Here is an 18,175-nt window from a genome sequence, read left to right as displayed (position 1 = left end):
CTTTATTATCCATGTTTCTGGTATTCATTTTTATGAGGGTTCATTCTATAAGCTCATCTATTCATTTTTGTCTAAAATTTGAAATTTGTTGAGAATTACATGAAAAACATGAGTTTCCTGAGAGTAAAGACTAGAGGCCACTTGTATAATATGTAGATGTAAGTATAATAATAGGGGTAGCCATGCCAGACTCTTACCTGATACATTACAGTTAATCCAACTGCTGCCAACCCTCATCTACAAGGAAATCATTCACATTGGAACAATAAAACGATAATGCATGGAGAACAATGGAATGGAATCTCCTAGTTTGTCAGTCCTGCTTCCAAGGAGAGTTAAATTGTTATTCACATCAGGAACCTTATTATTAGAATCTTTTTCATTCTTACAGGTGTGACTAATTAGTTTAAAATTTAATGTTTGGTCTTAATGTGCAAATGTAGATGTTATTCAGTTACTTTTTGTCAATAAAAATATGTTAGGCATAACTTAGAACTCTTCTGTATTAAGTAACAATAGGTATGTATCCGTGCTTAAAAATGGGTCCTAAGGTCTTTAAATTCAAAATCTTGAATCTACAAAACCAATGACAGAATAGCTAGAAAAAAAGTAGTTTTCGTGCAACTCAAGAAACCTAACATCTCCCCTACACTTATCCTTTATCCTATGTCTAATACAACAATTAAAACACTTGCATAGTGTTTTGTAGTTTTTAGGTATGCTTTCATAATGGACGGTGGGAATAATACCGACATACATTAAATGTGACTATGTAGTGAGCAGGATGCTAGATGCTTTCTGTACATTTGTTCCTTTCATCCTCAAAACTGTGAGATAAGTGATAATTCTCCATGATCAAAAGTAAAGTTGCTCTGTGCTGGCATTTGAATCATGATGCCTTAAGATTTCAAAATACATGTTTTGCATATTCATGCCACCTATTAGTAGGTGCTCAGTAAGTGAAAGAATAAAACCAAATAGTGCAATTGTGTGTTATGCATTTGAGATTCTCTGTTAAACAAGCTTGAGTAACAGTTTCTTAGATTTGTTAAGCAGCTCACAGTTTTCAAAGTGATTTCACTTTTGTTGCACTTTTATTACTATGTCTACAAAACAAAATTACCATAAAATGTAGTGGTGTAAAATAATTGCATATTTTGCTTTTATGTTCTGTGGTTCAGCAATTCAGAAGGACACAGCAGGGTTCTGTGTGTTCCGTGTGGTCCCAGACCTCAGGTGAAAGACTGCGGCCTGCAGTCCGAAGGCACTTTGCTCACATGTCTAGCAGTTGGTGTTGGTTGTCAGCTGGAGGTTTCAGTTGCTCTCCGTGTGGTCGTTTCCACATTGTCTCTAGTTTAGGACTTCTTTATGGCAGAGGGGCTGATTCCCAGAGAGAAAGAGAGGACTAGCCAGGCAGAAGCTGTTTCCTTTTTATGACCTACCTTCAGAATCACATAATGTCACTTTGACACTCAGTGAGAACAGTCACAGCCCCTGCCTAGATTCAAGGGGAGGGAACATAGACCCCACTTCTCAGTGGAGGACCACCAGTCACATTGTAAAAACAGCGTATGGGATGTGTGTATGTATTAATGCAGACATCTGGGAAATATAATCTGCCCCATTGCTAGACTTGATTTTCAAATTAACATATCAACTAAATCAAGCAAGTCAACTTTACTAGAGGAGGAATTACCCAAAGTACTAGTACAGTAACAAATGTCTTATAGTTAAACTAGAGGGATCAACCACAGGCCCTTTCCACTGTGCTGGGATATTTGATCTATTTTAAGATTAAATACATTTTGGTTTATTACGGAGATAGGGTAAAAAAGTATCAAATGGGATGACCAGCATTTGGAGTGAGCATGAGAGCAATACTTAAATATTTTTTTCCTTTGGGAGCGACATTGGATTTTTATCTACTAGATAAGTTTAGGAGAAGATTGACAAACTACAGTTGATAGGCCAACCCTGTTTCTGTAAATAATATTTTATTGGAATATATCCATTCATTTCTCTATTGTTAATGACTGCTTTTGCATTAGGTAATTGTGACAGAAACCACATAGCGACCAAAATCTAACGTGGTTATTATCTGGCCCTTTGCATACATTTTGCAGACCCTTGGTAGAAGATCAATCATTTATCATAAAATAATCTAAAAGTCCCCCTCTGTGAGACTGTGGTTTTAACCTATTCATTTATTCAACAAATGTGAAAACTAGCACTAGTGCTGGAACTACAGAGAAACAACTTTGTGCTTGCCCTCACAAGAGCTCATATATTGTTGGGGGGTCAGACAATCCTAGATTTACATAGTACATTGTCACAAATATTAGTGTTTTACAGCTGTGTACAGATTTTCCCAGAGAAGAAAAGTAGTGTGGCTAACGATGAAGCTCTTTTTTTTTTTTTTCCTGAGATGGCTTTCTAGAAGACTGGTACTGATCAGGTGCTTGGAAATAAGTAGGCATTAACGGGGGTGGGGAGGACCTTAGACCTAAGAAAAAGTATGAGCAAAGGTGTGTCAGTAGTTTTATACTGCAGAGTACTACCAGAATTCCTTATAGCTGAAAAATAGAATGTGATTGAGGAAATGAGAGGTAACTACTACACTGGCAGTGAGTGAGCATTAAACCACTCAGGAAGGAAAGACTTGAGAACCCCATAAGAGATAAAATTGTAAAATTAATCGGTTGTACAAATTGTGAAGGGTGTGGTATGTAGGGTGACGGGCTTGGACAACTAGCTGGTCGGGGAAATGGCACCTTTTTACAAGGGTATTGAATACTTCAGGAGGGATAGATTTAAGGGGGAAAGATAAGTTTCACTGTTGGAGATTTTGAATTTTCAATGCATATGCAGCATCTAAATGAGACATCAAGTGGGCTGTTGGCTTTGGAAGCTTGGCGGTCAAGAAAAAATATTGGGAGTTTTCAAGAAATCGGTCCCTGAAGCCATGGATAAATATGCAGTTGTCCATGGAAAGTATGTAAAGCTAAGAGAGAACCAAAAACAGAACTGAGGGAAGCAGCAGCATTAAGAAATGCAGGAAAGAGAAAGGGAGTGGATGACAAGCCTCTGGAAGGAGCAGCTAAGGCCCATTTGGAATGCCTTTGCATTTGGGGATTTTTGGCAAATTTAGTGGAGTAGTAGAATCAGAAACCAGGCTACAGTAACAATTCAGAAATGACAGAATGTGGAACGATCAGTTAGAACCTTTGGGCTTGACTAAACTGATGGACTGTGTTACTGATGAAATGAAATCTCCGTGGAGGTGAGAGATCCAAACCTTAGATGGAGGGATTGACCGTAGACAAATAAAGGTATACCACATTCACTGGGGTGTGAAAGAAAAATGGGCACGGGAAAGAATAGTTTTGAAAGCCTGCCTTTGTCAGTCATTCTGCCTGGTTACTTTACAAGTCCTTTCATTTAATCTTTGTAGCAGTGTGTTTTACATAGGTGATATTACTCCTTGCTTTATAAGTGAGAAATTAAAGCTTAGAGAGGATCCTGTGCCCAGGATCACACATCTTGTGAGTGGTGGAGCCAGTACCTAAAACCAGGAGTTTCATTTATGATGTGTTCTTGCCTTCTCCCACACCATCCCTTTTTTCTTATCCCTTCCCTTGCTGGAAGTGAGTGCAAACAGTTCTACAATTGCTGTTATTCCATAGACAGATATGAACAGATGCTAAGTTCATATAGTGGGTATTATTTTTTCTTACAAGAAAATTCCTTTTAAAAAATAAATGATTAATAAAATGTGTGATATACAAGGTCTGACAAGTTCTCAGACTTGCTACCACGCACTTACATTGGCAGCACTGTAAGGTTTCATAACCTTGGTATGTCAGTGTCTTGTGTGGCAATGTCTTGCGTATATCATTGTTACATTTTTTGTGTGCTATCACAAGAATGTCAGAGCTTGAATTAGAGCAAGCTAATTCAAACATTACATTTCTTGTTAAACTTGACAAGAGTGGAAGTGAAATTAGGGACATGTTAGTACAAGTTTATGGTGATAATGCCATGAAGAAAACGGCAGTGTACAAATGGATTCAACGATTTTCTGAGTGTCACTGATAAAGAGGTCAGGGTGGCCAGTAACAAGCAGAACTGAGGAAGGCATTGCAACGGTTCCTAGAAGTGTGCACCAAAGTCATCGCCTGACTGTGAAGAGCATAGCAGACCCAGAAAACATCAATAGAGAAAAGAAAATCTTAACGGAAAATCTGCACATGAGAAATGTGTATTCAAAAATGGTCCCAAAGGAGCTCACGGATGAACAAAGCAAAGAGCTCATATGGCACCCCATGGAGGGAGTTTTTAGGCAGTAACAAATAACTGTATTAGAACACCATGGTCACTACTCACTTGATCTGGCCCCTCATGACTTTTCTTTACCCAAAGATAATGGAAATATTGAAAGGAAAACTTTTTGATAACCTTCAGGACACAAAGAGTAATATGATGGCAGGTCTGAAGGCCATTTCAGAAAAAGAATTCCAAAATTGCTTTGAAGAATGGACTAGGTTCTGGGAATAGTGCATAGCTTACCAGTGGGAGAACTTTGAAAGTGAATATAGTGATATTCAGCAATGTAGCATTTTTTTCTAGGATGAGTTCGTGAACTTAATTGTCAGACCTAGTACATAGTGAACTACAGGTGCCAGCTGATTTTTCTGTTTTTAATAGAGATGGGTTCTTGCTGGTTGTGAGCTTAAGGGATCCTCTCACCTTGGCCTCCCAAAGTCCTAGGATTACAAGTGTGAGCTACCGTACTAGGCCTGAAAGATTTTTAAGAAAAAAAGCTTAGGTGGGAAGAGAGAGGACTCTCATATGAGATTGAGTTTAAAAAAGAATTTTTCTTCAAATGAAATATTTCAATAACTTGTGTCTAGTGTTTTTAAGAAGCCTATTTTCTCTTTTTTTTTTTTTTGAAACTTTATCATGTAAACATAGAATTATATTTTGTGTCTTACTTTTTATTTTCAGTTGTCTGCTCTTGGGGCAGAGTTTTCATCTGAGGCATGCAGAGAGTTAGGCTTCTCCAGCAACTTGCTCTGCAGCTCTTGTGATCTTCTTGGACAGTTCAACCTGCTTCAGCTGGATCCTGACTGCAGAGGATGCTGTCAGGAAGAAGCACAATTGGAAACTAAAAAGGTACTGTTTTCTAGTATATTTCTTCCCTTGGATGGTTTAATTGAGATAAAGTAAAATATAAATTGCTTAATCAACTTAACTGTAAAGAAAGCTCTAGCTTTTACATTTTTTTCTTTTTTTCTCTTCTGTCACCTATATGCCCACTTTCTGTTTTGCTAAGAAAGGCGTTTAACTGTGTTAACAGTCTCTTTCCCACAGAGGAATGCCACAACAGTTATGTAAGAACAGCTGCAGCCCAGTAGCTGTGGAAGCTTTTACATTTTTTTTTTTTTGTAGAGACAGAGTCTCACTGTACCGCCCTCCGGTAGAGTGCCGTGGCGTCACACGGCTCACAGCAACCTCTAACTCTCGGGCTTACGCGATTCTCTTGCCTCAGCCTCCCGAGTAGCTGGGACTACAGGCGCCCGCCACAACACCCGGCTATTTTTTTGTTGCAGTTTGGCCGGGGCCGGGTTTGAACCCGCCACCCTCGGCATATGGGGCCGGCGCCCTACTCACTGAGCCACAGGCACCGCCCAGCTTTTACATTTTTTAATAAAACTACTGATTTCTTGCCTGTGTCATTAGTTCAATCAGAGCAGTTAGGAAGGAAAAGTATGGTTCCATACCAGGACCCCATTCCACAATGATTGTCAAGGAAATTGAGAGCAGAATCCCTATAACATGCATAGAGCTTATAATTTTCCTGTCTTCCTAACTCTTGGCCACATAAAGCTAAAGAATAATTAGTAAGTGCTTTTGTTCATTTGTAATAAGAACATAATGTTATGAAGAAACTTGAGATGAGAGTAAAGCATATAATGCTTGACTCAACTTAAATCTGGTTAACAAAGAATATGGACACACTTGTTACTAATAATCTGAGAGGCTTAACCTTACCTTTACATCTGAAAACTGAACCAAGGGTGGATTATTCTGTCTAATTAAATCTGTAGTTTGAACCCTGCTGTTCAAACAAATCAATAGTGAACTTGCTCAACTTTTAATTTTTTTCATTAAAACCCCCAGATTTCTGGCAGCGCCTGTGGCTCAGTGGGTGGGGCGCTGGCCCCATATACTGAGGGTGGCAGGTTCAAACCCAGCCCAGACCAAACTGCAAAAAAAAAAAAATAGCCGGGCATTGTGGCGGGCGCCTGTAGTCCCAGCTACTTGGGAGGCTGAAGCAAGAGAATCGCCTAAGCCCAGGAGTTGGAGGTTGCCATGAGCTGTGTGACTCCAAGGCACTCTACCAAGGGCGGTAAAGTGAGACTCTGTCTCCAAAAAAAAATCCCCAGATTTCTTTAAATTCTAAAGTAGTCTGAAAAGAATATCCAAATAAAACTGACTTAGTGAGAACCCTGTTAAGTTTCCTTTTAATATTCTTTCACTTGTACATGCTTAATTTTCTTTCAAGTGTTACCAGTTATAAAGCTTTCAAACAGTAATGATATCTTCTCATTTAGGTTTATTTCTAACAGTACATTTCTGAGTACATTTTTAGAGCTCTAAAGGAAAAATAAGCAGACAAACTTTAAAACATTAGTAGTCAGCCAAAATTCAACACTTGATTTCTCAGTGTCATGAACCTGAAATACCCAATGTCCCTAAGCTTGCTTACATGTTTTTCACTTTATTTGGTTAATATTTTAGTGTTGAGAAGAGTCCCATGCATGTAATTTAGTCTTTATTTCATGTAAATAAATCTAAACAAGCTTTAAAAGTTTGACTTTAAATAGATCTAAGACACTGGACTTATCCAATTTAGTATGACCCTTTCCCTCCCCATATTTTTGAGATAGAGTCTTACTATGTCAGCGTGAGTAGACTGCTATGGTGTCACAGCTCACAGCAACCTCAAACTCTCGGGCATAAGCCATTCTCTTGGCTCAGCCTCCCAAGTAGCTAAGAGTACAGGCACCTGCCACAACACCCAGCTATTTTTCTGTTGCATTTATCATTGTTGTTTAGCAGGCCCAGGCCAGGTTCAAACCCACCAGCCCTGGTGTATGTGGCCAGTACCCTAAGCACTGAACTATAGGCACTGAGCTCCCACCTTTGTTTTGATGAGATACTCACATGGGATAGATTGCTAAAGGAATCTGAGTCATCCCCTCCTTATTAAGCTATTATTCCATGGGCTGTACTATTACTCAACCAACAGTCTATTCACTAAGACACCAAACTTAAAAGATTGAAGAACAAAGGATGTTTTACAATAAGCTATCTTTATCACATCCTCTTGTGATTAAGTATAAATTGAGAGGTTCATTCTTTGATTAACAAATATGCCTAAACTTTATACCAACTATATACATAAGCCACTTTTACTTACTGCCTTTCCTCAGTATTCCTTCTATAAATCCCTAGTTTTGTAGTACAATTTTAGTGGAACAAAAACTTGGGTCACATACTTCTAAAATTCATTATATCCCTGTTCAGTTTTTATTATATGTTGTATCTTGACACCTTTCAGCAGTTACAGCTTACTAATTCTTATTATTACTATCACTGTTGTTATAGGCAGGTAGTTTGCAGGTTAATATATACAAGCTGAAATTAATATTACATCTCAGTACAGGTTAGTCTGTGTCATAATATACCTTTATACTGAATCCAGTTTTATTCTTTGCTTCTAGCCCCTAATTTCTAAGATGTATTTCTTATTAAGCATTTACTGACACTGTTTCACAAAGCTGATGAATGGCTTTCTTTAATAAGCATGATGGAACCAAAACATAGCGAAAACACTTAGAAATAACATCAGAAAGGTAATAAAAGTATGCCATATTGGGCAAGCCCCCATTTGCATGCATGCCACATTCATATACAGAAATAGTATTTGTTGGCTCGGTGCCCGCAGCACAGTGGTTACGGCGCCAGCCACATACACCAAGAGTATCAGGTTCGAGTCCGGCCCAGGCCAGCTGAACAACAATGACAACTGCAACAGCAACTATAAAAAATACCTGGTGTTTGTGGCGGGCGCCTGCAGCCCCAGCTACTTGGGTGGCTGAGGCAAGAGCATCACTTAAGCCCAAGAGTTTGATGTTGCTGTGAGCTGTGATGCTACGGCACTCTACCAAAGGCAACATAGTGAGACTCTGTCTCAAAAAAAAAAAAAGGAAAAAGAAATAGTACTTCTTCAGTTTACGCAGTGCCGCTCTCTGAATTATGGGTACACATCGTCACAGGTAGCACAATATATAAAATATCCTTTCTTTGTCACTCAACTCTGGCTTAAGGCTTAATTTTGAAATCATAGTTAAATTTAATCTTCATTTAATAAAAAAAATGTATACTGTGTAGACTAATGCCTTACATTAAAAGTGCTTAAACATGGCTGTGTGTGTGAATCATTGTGAATATAAATTCTTTAGAAAAAGAAATATGATTTATATGCAAAACTTTTGTCATTCATACATGATAAAGAAATGTTACTAGACATTCATTTTTGGTTCTTGCTTAGTTATCTGCTTTATAGGTCTATCCAAGGAGAAGTTAATCATTTTTAGGAATGGTCACTGACAGGCTGCATTTAGCCTTTGATAGCCATAAGCATAAAACTTTGTTAAAAATTATTCCTCATTAAAACAGAAAATGTCTTTGAAATCCCTTGTCATTTTGCTGATGGATATCGTTACTCATTTTATTTGGTATTTGCCCACACACACATTTTGATCATGAAGGACTTACTAAGGTATCTCAAATACTAGCTAGAATGAGATTTTTGACAAGCTATTTTACTACTTTTTTTTTTTTGGTAGCGACAGAGTCTCACTTTATCACCCTCACCCTCAGTAGAGTGCTGTGGTGTCACACAGCTCACAGCAACCTCCAACTCTTGGGCTTAGGTGATTTTTTTGCCTCAGCCTCCTGAGTAGCTGGGACTACAGGCGCCCACCACAACACTCGGCTATTTTTTTGTTGCAGTTTGGCCGGGTCGGGTTTGAACCCGCCACTCTCAGTATATGGGGCTGGTGCCCCCCGCCCCTTTGTTTGTTTTTTTGTTTGTTTTTTTTTTTAGACAGAGTGTCAAGGTATTTCCCTGGGTAGAGTGCTGTGGCATCATAGCTCATAGCAACCTCCAACCCTTGGGTTCAGGTGATCAATCCTCTTGCCTCAGTTTTTTTATTTTAGTAAAGACAAGTGTCTCACCTTTGCTCAGGCTGGTCTCGAACATGTGAGCTCAAGCGAACCACGCTCCTTGGCCTCCCAGAGTGCTAGGATTACAGGTGTGAGCCACCATGCCTGGCCTTTACTACTGTTTTAAGTAGCTTTGCTTACTAGTATATGTACTCAGATATAGTTTACAAACATTGGTGAGGATGTTGACTTACTTTTGAAAAACATACCAGTTTGTAGCTTGAAGGAAAGGGTAAACTAATGAAAGAAAGGGTATTTAATTTTTAGTTCTTTTTGTACAGTTACTGTTTACTAAATAGTATGATTTCAGCTTTAACTATACATATATATTTACATATATTTTTTTTTTTTTGAGACAAAATATCATTATGTCGCCCTCCATGCCTTGGTGTCACCGCTCACAGCAACCTCAAACTCTTGGACTTAATCCATTCTCTTGCCTCAACCTCCCAAGTAGCTAAGACTATAGGCGCCCACCACAATACCCAGCTATTTTTTTTTTTTTTGCAGTTGTTTAGCAGGCCCATGCTGGTTTCCAACCCACTGGCGCCCCAACCACTGAGCTACGGGTGCCAAGTCTCAGCTTTCTATTTAGAATCTTTAGGGGGCCAGGCATGGTGACTCACCTCTGTAATCCTAGCACTCTGGGAGGCTGAGGTGGAAGGATTGCTTGAACTCTGGAGTTCAAGACTAGCTGAACAACAGCAAGACTTCATCTCTAAAACTAGCTGGGCATTGTGGCAGGTACCTTTAGTCCCAGCTACTTGGGTGGCTAAAGCAAGAGGATCACTCGAACCCAAGAGTTTGAGGTTGCTGTGAGCTGTGACACCACAGCATCCTACCCAGGGAGACAGTGGAGACTGTCTCAAAAAAAAAAAAAAATCTTAAGATGTAAGGGAAGGCACCATAAATATACCCAGTCCAACTGAGTAGACGAGCTGTTCTCATTGATCTTATTGTATTTGAACTTCCTTGTCCAACAACCTTAGCTGCCAGGTTTAGGGGAAAGAGTTAATCTTTTAACTCATGGACTCCATAGCTGAGCAACAAGGTGGGGTAAAGGAAACAGCTAGAAATCGGAGACTGACTGGATCTTGCAGTCCCTTTTGTCTTTGTTTTTATGTATTAATGGCATTCTTTTTTTATGTTTTTTCACTTCTGACTGGAGTTTTGAAAATATTTTAGACAAGGATTGTTACTAGCTCAAGTTGGGTCTCTAACCAGTTATCAGCTGAGGTTGTGAAATAAGTCAAGAGCCTGTTAGTTGCCACCGTAGCTGTGTAGAAGGGTGTACTGGGGAGCAGGGACTAGGTAAGCAATCCCCTACTATTTCTAAGGTTCTTCCCTGGCTGTACTAGATAGCTGTTGCAGTTTTATTTCTCATTAGAGTAAACCACTTCTGCTTGAGATGGTATTAAAGATTTAGCTCAGGTGTCCCCTCTTCAGAGAATTTCCCCCACTTCACCCACCACCTCTATCAGTTCTCATACTATGGTAGCTATGATTCTGTATTCCCAGAGCACTTGGGAATACTTTGATTTGCACTACGTTCAGTCTTATTGTTTTGCTTTTTTTCCTTCCCCATTTCCCTCCCTGTTTTGCTTTTCTTTCTCTCCCAGTAAATTATGCTCTTCGAAGTCTAGGACTGATTTTTAATGTTTCTGAATTCTCAGCCTTTAGCACACAGTATTTCATGAGTTTTTGTCCATGAATATGGCTATTTTTATTAAGAACAAGGTGGAAAAAGTGATTGTTTTTTAAACTTATGTTGAAAATATATTTGAACTTGGTAGCTGCTTGATAAATAACCTTTTTCACATTTCACTTATATGTATATCTTGAAACATATTTTTAAAACTGAAAAAGTAAGAGAATTGCCTCCATGTTGGCGCTTATCCATTGGTAACACTCTTTGGTTATAATTATCTAACTACAAATATAGATCTCTCATTTCCACATTTTATTTTTTAAGGACCTCCAAATCTGTCTAAAAAGAGATATGTTAATTATTTGACACAACTTTTTTGTTATTCCAATTTGACCATTAATCTTAACAGATTTTTTTCAAAGTGTACATGACCATCAGATTAACATCATTTCCTGGAGATAAACTTAAATATATTTTTCTGTCAATAATTTTTGAACTGTTGTTTTCTAAGGTTCTTAAGATTAGGCTTATATTTAAATGAGTGGGTGGTTTATTTTTCACATCTTTTTATAATCTTTCCAGTTGTGTGAACTTCAGCTTGCTTATGGCTGCTAAGTGCTTTTTTTCTTACTCGTTTAAGGTGCTTGTAATGACAATGATTTCAGTGTCTTTTCAACTTTATTACACAACTTCTGTATTTCTCCTTGACTGTATGCCCCTCTTTCTTCAGCTAGTACCTATTCTTTTTCCCATCTTGGTTCCCCAAGATCCTTGTGGTACCACTGCACTGGTTTCTTGTTTCTTTTGTCTTCTTCCTTCAAAATATTTTGATTTAATTGGTTTTAGCACTTTGATTCTTTTGTATTATATTTACACCTACCTTATTTCTGAACGACTATTTTGAAGGTCAAGTTAGTTACCAAACCACAGCACCTTCTGGAGAAAAGAATTGCTTAGCTGAATTATTTATCTACCTGAAACAATAAACAAATTATTTCAACTTGATTTGCTATTCATTCAGTCTTCATTGAATCAGTAGGGAGTTTAGAGTGGTGGTAGAGACGCTGTAGCACCAGAATACCTAAGTTCAAATCCTCTCTGTTACTCAGCTGGTGTTCTTAGACAAATTATAATAATTATTCTGAGTCTGTTTTCTCGTCTATAAATTGGGGATAATAGTTCATATCTCATAGGGTGGTGGTGATGATGATGATTAAATGAGTTAATATCCATACTCAGCTTAATTGAGCCTAGCTTATAACAAGTGCTAGGTAAATATTTGCTGCTGGTAGTGATGACTAGTAGTTGTAGGAGTATCTGGTTTGCTGATTTAAAAAAGGCAAGAAAGGGGCGGCGCCTGTGGCTCAGCGGGTAGGGCGCTGGTCCCATATGCCGGAGGTGGCGGGTTCAAACCCAGCCCCGGCCAAATTAAAAAAAAAAAAAGAAACAAACAAACTTTGGAGAAATCAGAATAGCATAATAATCACTGTTGACAAACAATAAAAAAGTAAATAAATAAGAAATAAAACATGAACTATTAGATTTGCCAACAATAAAAATTTGGAACAATATTTTCTATTATTCCACTCAAGCTTCTGGAACAAGTGAATCAAAAGGAACTACCTCAAGATAACACAATCAGTAGCATAAAAAGCATATTTACAACTACTTATTTGTAGGAACAAAATACAAAATTAGTGTCAAAAATATCCTAGATTTCAGATATTTGAGTCCTGTCAATAGACAAATTTTAATAAGGAAAATACTACATTTAACTTTATAAATAAATGTATTCCTTTTTTTTTTTTTCCTTGAGACAGAGTCTCACTTTTGTCACCCTCGGTAGAGTGCTGTAGCATCATAGATCACAACAACCTCAAATTCTTGGGCTCCAGTGATTCTCTTGCGTCAGCCTCCTGTGTAGCTGGGACTACAGGTGCCTATTTTTTAGAGACGGAGTCTTACTCTTGCTCAGTCTAGTTTCAAACTCCTGAGCTGAAGCAATCCACCCTCTGTTGCCCCATGCTAGAGTGCCATGGCATCATCATAGCTCACAGCAACCTCAAACTCTTGGGTTTAAGTGATTCTCTTGCCTCAGCCTCCCACGTAACTGGGACTAAAGGTGCCTGCCACAATGCCTGGCTATTTTTTTGTTGTTGTTACAGTTGTCATTGTTGGTTAGCTGGCCTGGACCGGGCTTGAACTCGCCAGCCTTGGTGCATGTAGCTGGCACTGTAACCACTGTGCCATGGGGGCTGAGCCTGTTTTCAAAATTTTTAATTAATCAGTTGGCATTTTGTGGTACAGAGACATGCTTTCTGTGAATAGATTATGAGTATGGTGGGATACTGAGTCTCTGAAGCCTTGAAACAACCAAGTGGGACCTGAGATAAGCAGAGCTTCCAGGTTCTTTATAAGCAGCTTTCTCCTTTTATCCCAGTGCTCCATACAGTCATTATCATTTTCCACATTTATAATGATACAAAGAATATTGGTAAACAGTGGTAGAGAGAAATGCTATTATAAAAGATAGTAGAGTCTCCTCCACCAAAGGTTTCCAAGGGATCAAAAACAAATAAAAGATAAATCTAATTACCCAATTCACCATCTGAACCATTTTTAATTATACAGTGCAGTATCCTTAAGTGCTTTCACATTGTTGTACAGCCATCTTTTTCCGGAATTTTTTTCATCTTTTCAAACTGAAACTCTATACCCATGAAACTGTATTCCCTGTTCCTCCCTCCTCTAAGCCCCCGACAACCACAGTTCTACTTTCTGGATCTGATTTTGACTACTTCAAAAGTGAGATCATACAATATTTGTCCTTGTGTGACAGCCTTATCTCACTTAGCAAGATGTCTTCGAGGTTCCTTTATGTTGTAACACACATCAGAATTTCCTTCCTTTTTAAAGCCAAATAATAATCCATTATATGTGTATACCACATTTTGTTTGTCCATTCATTGGTTGGTGGACACATGGATTGTTTCCACCCTTTGTTTTCTTTTTTCTTTTATTTTATTTTGTTGTTGTTGTTTGTTTGTGTTTCCATGTTTTGGCGATTGTGAATAATGTTGCTATGAACATGGGTGTACAAATACCTGTTTGAGGCCCTGCTTTTAATTCTTTTGAATGTATACCTGAAGTAGAATTACAGATCCTAGGGTAATTCTATTTTTAATTTTTTGAGGAACCATAGTTCCATTTTTTATGGTAGGTATACGACTTCATGTTCCCAACTGCAGTGCCCAAGGATTACAATTTATCCTCATGCTTTCCATTTTTTTAATAGCAACTATACTAATGGGAAGAAGTAGTATTTCACTGTAGTTTTGATTTCCATTTCCCTGCTGATTGTTGAGCATCTGTCTCTTCATTAGCTTATTGGTAACAGGGCCTTATATTTCTTAAGATTTTTTGTTCTGGAGTTGTCTAACCAAGATTAACCAAATCTTATTCAAAAGCAACCTATCATATAGAATTAAGTTAACCTATTCTTTTTGCCATTTTTGGCCAGGGCTGGGTTTGAACCTGCCACCTCCAGCATATGGGGCTAGTGCCCTACCCCTTTTGAGCCACAGGCACCACCCAAGTTAACCTATTCTTAATTTTATTGCTGTAAAGACTCCTAGAGATCATAAATTCTTGATCTGAAATCTGTCTGTGGTTTCAGGGAAATCCGTAAACAGCCAGATTAAAGAAAAATCCTATTAAATTCTTAAAAGGATCTATGACCTCTCAAAAACTTAAGAACTCTCGATCTTGCCCAGAATCACAAAAATGTTAGAGGTTATTATCTTTTTAGGCCAGATTAAGGTGATTTTTAAATTTCTACTTTGTGCTTTTCTGTATTTTTCAGAGTATTTTAAATAAATATGCCTAGTTCTTGTGATTCTTTGTTTTAATTAAATAAATGCTATTTTAGAACTTCAAAAAGTGAAATCCATCTTTATATCTTGGAACTTCAATAAAAAAGGAAATCTAAAAACTAAGAAGCAATGAAATGGATATGGTATGTTCTTAAAATTGCCAGCCTTCTCTGTGGTCACAGCGTTCCCAAATATATCCCTGCCCCCATAAAAAAGAACAGGCAGGTTCTATAGCTACAGAAAAAGTGATATTTACTATTGAATCCATATTAGCTGAATCCATTGCAATAAAATATTTGCATTGAGCTTTTTATAATCATAAAAGATCATAAAGAGAACATGCAGGTTCTATAGCTAGAAAGGCGATATTTACCATTGAATCCATTTCAACTGAATTTCATTAAAGGAAAATATTTGCATTTGAGTTCTTTATAATGAGATTTTACTGGTTTGCCTATAATATCTTTACATAGTACTTTCTATAATTATTTCTAAAAGGTATTGAGCTTCTGTTTAAATTTTAAAACGTTGATTGCTTAATATTAAAAGCAGCCAAAAAGAATTTTCATTAAATATCTATGTTGGATAGTTACATGTATACTGTGTTTAATTTATCACACTAAAGGAAGTCTTCCTAGGACATCTTACTTATTAAGCTTCTTAGGATATCTTTCCTATTAAAAGTTCAATGTCAAGTCTTCTTATCTTTTTCAGTCTTTTTGGCTAGACTTAAAAATTATCCAAGTAAGGTGTAAGGTTATCTACCATTCATCATACTTGGGCCTCCATTTTCTCTTCTGTTGGATTAGAACTACACGGTCCCATCTAGCTCTGACATTTCTTTGATCTATATGTCTGCTTAACTATTATATAATGTTTATACTATGAACCTTTATTTTATGAATAGATATTTAAATTCCTGTTTTTCCTCTTATAGCTATATGCAGGAGCTATTCTTGAAGTCTGTGGATGAAAATTGGGAAGGTTCCCTCAAGTCCAAGGTATATAAAATTAACTCTTTTTAATCATTTAAATTTAAACATTTAAATCACATTTCATTAAATATTCCCAAGAATAAGAGTTTTTATTTAATATATAATACTTTTTAAACAATATTTTTTCACATTTGTTTTTATGATTGGTGAATACTAGTTTACTTGTGAACAACACAATATAGATTTAAAGTATAATACAAAAAGTAGTTGTTTTCTTCAAATGAGAGCCTTTCCTTTACCAGATATAATTCCTTTAAATAACACACTATTCTAGTATATTTTAAATGTGAATTTATTGTATATAAAACTCCTAAGAAACAATTCCATCAAGTGAGAGTAGAGACGTGTACAAAGTTACCAAGAAGAAAAGTAATTACCACAGAATTGGAGATAGAAGAGAGAGAGAGTAATGTGTGTATCTTCACAGGGAGCTGTAAGGATAAACATTGTGAGTGTATTCTTTTGGTTGACATTGAACAGTAATGGAGTTTTGCATGGCCAAAGAAGTCTTGAACTGAGTCTTTTCTGTCTTGCATGTCACTTTGAGAATCAGTTTTGGCTCAGCACCCGTAGCTCAGGGGTTAGGGTGCTGGCCACATACATCAGGGCTGCAGGTTCGAACCCAGCCAGGGCCTGCTAAACAACAATGACAACAACAAAAATATCCATGCATTGTGGCGGGTTCCTGTTGTCCCAGCTACTTGGGAGGCTGTGACGAGAGAATCACGTAAGCCCAAGAGTTTGAGGTTGCTGTGAGCTGTGACACACAGCCGTTTACCGAGGACCACATAATGAGACTCTGTCTCAAAAAAAAGAAAATCAGTTTTATGAAATTGAACTATTCTGAAGGCAATGATACTTTTTTTATAACTGAAATACATACATAAATGTTAGAAAATCCTCATTCTGTTCTGATTTTTGCTAACTTTCCCATGATTTCTTTGAGACTGAGTCTTGCTCTATCACCCTGGGTAGAGTGCCATGGCAGCATCATAGCTCACAGCAACCTCAAACTCTTGGGCTCCAGTGATCCTCTTAACCTCAGCCTCCCAAGTAGCTGGGACTATAGGCACCCACCACAATGCCTGTCTGTTTTTAGAGACAGGGTCTCGCTCTTGCTCAGGCTGGTCTCAAACCTATAAGCTCAGGCAGTCCACCTGCCTCGGCCTGTCAGAGTCAGGATTACAGGTGTGAGCCACTGCGCCCGACCTTTCCTATAATTTCTTGGCTTACTTAATGGTAAGAGAATTTGGTGGGTTTAGTATTCTGTAAAATTACCTGTGTCAGCACATGCTTTTTTATTGCTGACCTAAAATTGTTTATAATAAAGTAATGCTCATTTTAGCACAGAAATGTAATATAGTAGTTGACTTAGGGATATTATTTATGAGACCTAAAGCAGATACACATCTAATGAAATATATTCTAAGTTAGAATAGCACATACTCTGATTATATCTGTTTCTGCTTGGGGGAAAATAGGTCTTACTGTGTAATTTTTTTTGTTGTTTTGTTTGAATGTTTTAACTCAGAATTTGCATCACAGTTTTGGCTTTTTTATATGCAGTCTCTGAATGATAGTTTGATTTTTCATATTTTTAGAAAGTTATAGCAGTTGCAACTTAGATTTTTGTGAGGATCGAAAGTAACTTTGATACTACGATTAATGCATGGCCATACCCTGATGAATGTACCAGATGTCATCTGACACTACACATAGCACTCCTGTTTATGTTATCAGATTTTATTATATCTATAGTAATATATATTTCTTATGTACATGTATAGTTAAGTTATCAAACCTTTGGGTACATGTGGTCATGTGTCTTTCCCTTTAGAAAACAATTGGATTTTAATGCTATATATAAATATTAAGTATAAGCTTGTTTCAAACAAAAATATTTAATTCCATAGCAGTATTCCATGCTAGAAAATACCAGTATTTTCTCAGCCCATGAATAGCTGGTATATTTGTGATAAAACCATTATTATAGTCCTACTTTCAGAATTTTCATCCTAAAAGTATTCTGGAGTGGAACGTGGAGAACTGTCTTTTTTTTATAGTAATTACAAAAACCAAACTAATTTCATGTCATCACTGGTTCTTATTTTTTGTCTTCAACATCAAATAGCTTCTTGGATTATCACAATAACCATTATCATACTTTAGTTTATGATATATCATAATTTTTTTATTTCATAAAACAAAGGACTGATGTTAAATTGTTTCAATTTAACAAGAGGTAAAATTTTAATTTTGTTATGTTTTATTCCCAACCATTCAGAGTTGTGCAGGAAAGTCACAGATCATATTTCTTAGTCAATTCCAAATACACATGTGCCTTCTAAAATACTTGTCTTTTCTGT

General features: G+C 37.2%; 1 protein-coding gene and 1 non-coding gene across 2 annotated transcripts in view; one reads left to right on the top strand and one right to left on the bottom strand.

The window, feature by feature from the left end:
- Positions 1–18,175, top strand: part of SELENOF (selenoprotein F) — a 31,366-nt gene that overhangs the window by 5,769 nt on the left and 7,422 nt on the right. Inside the window, exons 2-3 of the mRNA XM_053591053.1 lie at positions 5,005–5,172; positions 15,752–15,815. Coding sequence (XP_053447028.1) covers positions 5,005–5,172; positions 15,752–15,815 — 232 coding nt within the window. The remainder of the gene's footprint in view (positions 1–5,004; positions 5,173–15,751; positions 15,816–18,175) is intronic.
- LOC128587029 (small nucleolar RNA SNORA41) lies at positions 5,292–5,422 on the bottom strand. The gene has a single exon (XR_008380462.1). It is a non-coding gene; the product is annotated as a small nucleolar RNA SNORA41 (small nucleolar RNA).

The sequence above is a fragment of the Nycticebus coucang genome, chromosome 5, assembly GCF_027406575.1.
Source record: "Nycticebus coucang isolate mNycCou1 chromosome 5, mNycCou1.pri, whole genome shotgun sequence".
NCBI lineage: Eukaryota > Metazoa > Chordata > Mammalia > Primates > Lorisidae > Nycticebus > Nycticebus coucang.
The sequence above is the reverse complement of the archived record's forward strand: the minus strand, read 5'-3'. Positions and strand labels throughout refer to the sequence as shown.